The sequence below is a fragment of the Poecilia latipinna genome, unplaced genomic scaffold, assembly GCF_001443285.1.
Source record: "Poecilia latipinna isolate Pla-1442-1.1 unplaced genomic scaffold, P_latipinna-1.0 Scaffold1420, whole genome shotgun sequence".
Lineage (NCBI taxonomy): Eukaryota > Metazoa > Chordata > Actinopteri > Cyprinodontiformes > Poeciliidae > Poecilia > Poecilia latipinna.
The window spans coordinates 103,110-105,611 of NW_015114036.1; the positions used below are offsets into that span (position 1 = coordinate 103,110).

General features: G+C 38.3%; 1 protein-coding gene across 1 annotated transcript in view; it reads right to left on the reverse strand.

The window, feature by feature from the left end:
- Positions 1–2,229, reverse strand: part of runx1 (RUNX family transcription factor 1) — a 32,586-nt gene extending 30,357 nt beyond the window's left edge. Inside the window, exon 1 of the mRNA XM_015056947.1 lies at positions 1,881–2,229. Coding sequence (XP_014912433.1) covers positions 1,881–1,908 — 28 coding nt within the window. The 5' untranslated portion in view covers positions 1,909–2,229. The remainder of the gene's footprint in view (positions 1–1,880) is intronic.
- Positions 2,230–2,502: the final 273 nt, after the last annotated feature.

A 2,502-nucleotide genomic window follows, 5' to 3' on the forward strand; every position in this document is an offset into this window, starting at 1 on the left:
TATTATTATTTTTTTTTCTCAGCAATCAATGAAAAATTGTTTTTGGGATTCCAACTGGGATTCTCAATTATTTGCACAATCTGTCTGGTGATAAGCTCCAGGTCTTTGGGTTTGGAAGGCCCCATTACCATTACCCTAATCTTTAGCTCTATGCATAGTTTAAAGTCAGGACTGGGCTGCTATGAATCATTTTCAGCTAAACCACAAATTTATCTTGCCACCATTTACAATAAGCAGGGTGCAGGTGGCATATCTATGCTGGTTATATAAAACGATGGGCTTTTTGCATTTATTTACCAAAACTGAGTCTTTGGGTCAGCTTTAGTGTAGTGTTTGACCAAGTTACAATGAAGTGTGTGATCAAGGAACTAAAGGAAAAAGAAGTATATGTTCATGATCAAAAGCTCATAGGACAAGCAAAAATAGCACTGTTAATTTAAGAAAATATACTGGAAATGCTTTCAGAAATCCCAACATTTCTAAAGATTTAGTCGCAGTACAGAATAAGTCCCCCAGGAGCCTGTAAATAACTCGGTTTTAAAGTGCAAAAAGAGTTTGAGACTGATGGAATCAGAGTAGAAGAAAGAAAAGTTGCACAGATAAATTCCAGAGACTTCAGCCGCCAAATTAAAACAGACCCAGGCTGTAAATATGAAACATTTCTACTGAAATGTGTTTGCATGCAGCAGTAATGTTTCCCTTCACTTTCACTTTTAAATTATTTCCAGTAAAATGTAATAGTAATACTGCAGGTCTTGGGTGCTTTAAGCAGTAGTTCTTATTAAAGGCAAAATGCAGCCCCTTCTGCAGATTTTTGCTTCTGCATTCACTAAATTGTACCAATGTCTTAATTGTTCATGCTATTGTGGGAACAAGAAATATTGTTTCTACACCTGGTCCTGTAGTTTTTAATGCATTCTGCTCATCAACTGTGGAAGACGATGTTTCGCTGGCATTACATTTTGATTTGAAGTGTGGTTGTTTTTTTTTTTTTTTTTTTTGACATGAACTAATTTTGATTGACTGAATTTCAATCAGGACTCATCAAATACTAATTACAATATATCCTCATTACAGAATTTCTTCAGTAATATTTAAAAAATGCCTAAGTCATATGTGTAGTCCAAACATGATTGCATGTTGTTTACAGAGAGAAAAAGCAATTTTTTAAACATGGACATTTATGGCTAATTTTCTGTACTCCACATGTAATAGGACAAATACCTTTAAAAAAGATTAGTGGAAACTCAAATTTTGAGTTCCCAGAATAACTCAAAATTTTATATCATGCTTATCAACATGGTATAAAATTTTCTACTCTCTTTATTATCCAGGCTTGCAAGGAACTCAGCAGATCTAAAAGCACTGCATAAATTCAAAATTTAATTAATTATAAAGGTACACAAAATAAAATGCTAGTTTTACATATTTTTTGGACATCTGCATTAGACTTTTAGAATTCAACCATCAAGTTGCGTTTACTTTGAATCTGCGGGACAACTTCAGATATTTTTAGAACCTAATAATTTAATCAAATGTGAGGATAGTAAAGAGAAAAGTTACTTTTTCATCTTCTACCAGAGCGTTATTAACAAAAGCAGAATTTCTTTGAACACACAGGGAATGAGACGTTGCCGTCCTCAACCGACCGTGAAGCGGTTTTCACCGTTATTTGTCAGGTTTAAAATTTGGACCGAGATTTCTGGGCTCAGAAATACAAAAGTGCAGTTTATTGTTACTGTTTTTTCTAGCCTGGACTGATGAAGTCATAAAAAACACGTCCAGTGTTTTGGGGGGTGGCGAGTGGTCAATGATGGTTATTAAGGTGTTCGCTGCCCAGTGAAGAACAAGGAGCCCGGCTGGAAGTCGTGCAGGCCTACCGTATTTTGCATCCCACAGAAACACCATCTGTGCGCCTCAGTGCCAGCAACCCGACCTCAGAGCTCTCCAGGACCTTCGCCTGCAGTCCCGCAGTTCTTTCGCACTACTCGGTACTCTTTAAGATCTGCAGAGGTGCTGGTTGTTATTTCTGGTATGTGGGTAAAATCCCAGACGCACCGGATGCGCGAGACTGCAAACCCAAAGTGGCTCAGCTCTCCAAAACAGAAAGTGGTTTGTTGAGATCTGTGATCGATTTGAGAAAAAAGTGTCGAGCAGCTGCTGTGGAGCAGAAACTGGGCTTCCCAACAACTAGGAAGTGAAAGGAGAAGTTAGATAGAAAAAGGAGATGTGCGGGTGTGAAGCAGCTGCTCTCTCTCTCTCTCTCTCTCTCTCTCTCTCTCTCCGGGCTTTTTAGTCTCTTCAACACATGAATGGCCATCCTGATGGAGACAACAAGCTTTTACCGGCATAGAGCACTATTTGCATACTGACAGCATGGCTCAGGTATTAACCAATTAGGAAGCTCATCACAGGGTTAGGCTAAATTCAACTGACCAATGAGCGTTTCGTCCGCCCGAAAAAGTTCATTTCGAACCATAGAAAATGAAAAGCTAGTTGAAA